Source organism: Conger conger, chromosome 13, assembly GCF_963514075.1.
Source record: "Conger conger chromosome 13, fConCon1.1, whole genome shotgun sequence".
Lineage (NCBI taxonomy): Eukaryota > Metazoa > Chordata > Actinopteri > Anguilliformes > Congridae > Conger > Conger conger.
This window is the reverse complement of record NC_083772.1, coordinates 42,210,544-42,212,227: the sequence shown is the minus strand read 5'-3', so window position 1 is coordinate 42,212,227 and position 1,684 is coordinate 42,210,544. Positions and strand designations below refer to the sequence as shown.

The 1,684-nt window shown below is 43.6% G+C and overlaps 1 protein-coding gene across 2 annotated transcripts in view; it reads left to right on the top strand.

Annotated features, from left to right (window-relative positions):
- The first annotated feature begins 455 nt into the window (after positions 1-455).
- Positions 456-1,684, top strand: part of LOC133108039 (tripartite motif-containing protein 16-like) — a 6,727-nt gene continuing 5,498 nt past the window's right edge. For both annotated transcript variants that reach the window (XM_061217449.1, XM_061217448.1), the window contains exon 1: positions 456-1,684. This exon is cut by the window's right edge and continues 147 nt beyond it. In XM_061217449.1, the coding sequence (XP_061073433.1) occupies positions 1,241-1,684 (444 nt within the window). In that variant the 5' untranslated portion in view covers positions 456-1,240.

Sequence of the window (1,684 nt, the reverse complement as noted above, 5' to 3'; positions counted from 1 at the left end):
TGCCACGCCTATATTTTTGTTTGTATGCACGTGCGTGAGTGTGTGGACTCCCCTCTCCCCGGTGCGTTGATCCCCCTGGGGTGGTGGAGTGTGGGCAGGCTCAGGAGAGGGTCTGATTGTGAGCACAGAGAGGAGTGAGTGTGGAGCACGGGGGGTACTGACCAGTGTGTAGTCGTGGGTTGAGGTGCAGTGTGGGGTAGTGTGTTGAGGTGCAGTGTGTGGTAGTGGGTTGAGATGCAGTGTGTGGTAGTGGGTTGAGGTGCACTGTGTGGTAGTGTGTGCTTGTATGAACTGTTTTTATTTAAAATTGTGATAAAGACTCCGCTTACTTTATCCCTGTGTCCTGGTTGTTTGTGGGGGCTTGATTCTGGTCCCTGTGGAGGGGGGTAGCAGGGGAAGCTAGCGTGACTCCTGACCCCCCAACTTACAGTACTGTGCAGAAGTCTTAGGCACCCTAGACCTTATTATGTATATCTTTATTTCTTATTTTTTTGTGTGTGTTAGTATAAAAGAACACATTTGAGATCTACAAATATTCATTTTCCAAAATATTTAATTCTACACAGACATTTTTGTATTTAATTTTTAAAAGTAGCATATTACTGTCAGCAATTTACTACTTTTTACATTAAAACTTGATCAAGGCTGTCTGAGATCAGAAGGAATGTCAGAACCAGAAGAACTGTGACAAGTTATCCAACATGCTTAGAACAACCTCCCTGCTGATTGTCTTAGCCAACGCTGTCCTGCAGTTCTATATCTCAGAGAAGTGATGTAGTTTTAACGGCGAAGGCTGGTCACAAAAAATATTGATTTAATTCAGTTTTTAACTATTCTGCCAAATTATAAAAATTTTATGAGTAATGTATGGTACATTCATTTAGGACCTTTCATTGAATTCTTTTTGAAATAATCTTATCTCTACAGAATGTTATAAAAGTGCCAAAGACTTTTGCACAGAACTATAAATTATTGGGCTTTTTAAGTAATGAGGAGCCGAAGTTGGTCTAAAATCCAGAAACAGATATCACCCTGTCGCATGCAGGCCTGTGTTTGTGTGATATTTATGAGTAAATCTCTACTCTGCTCTTGCTCTTCAGCCTGGCCTCCATCCTGCTCCACACCTGCTGCAGCTATGAGCAGAACGAGGAAGTTACTCCCACTCTCTCTGTTACGCAATTTATGAGAAACAAAACAAAAGTGTCAGTCAGTGTGAGCGTCAGTCAGTGTGAGCAGTGAAATGGCTGAAGGTGGAATTTTACTGGATCATGAACAGTTCAGCTGTGTGATCTGTCTGGATTTGCTGAAAGATCCAGTGACTATTCCCTGTGGACACAGTTACTGTCGGGGCTGTATTAAGGGCTGCTGGAATCAAGATGATCATACTGGTGTCTACAGCTGTCCCCAGTGCAGAACGACCTTCACTCCCAGGCCTGTTCTGAGCAGAAACACTCTGCTGGCTGAAGTTGTTGAGAAACTGAAGAAGACAGGTCTCCAAGCTGCTCCTTCTGCTCTCTGTTACGCTGGACCTGGAGATGTGGTGTGTGATGTCTGCACTGGGAGAAAGCGCAAAGCCGTCAAGTCCTGTCTGGTTTGTTTAGCATCTTACTGTGAAACTCACCTCAAACTTCACAATGAGCTCAACCCAGGAAACACACATAATATCATCAATGCTACTGGACAT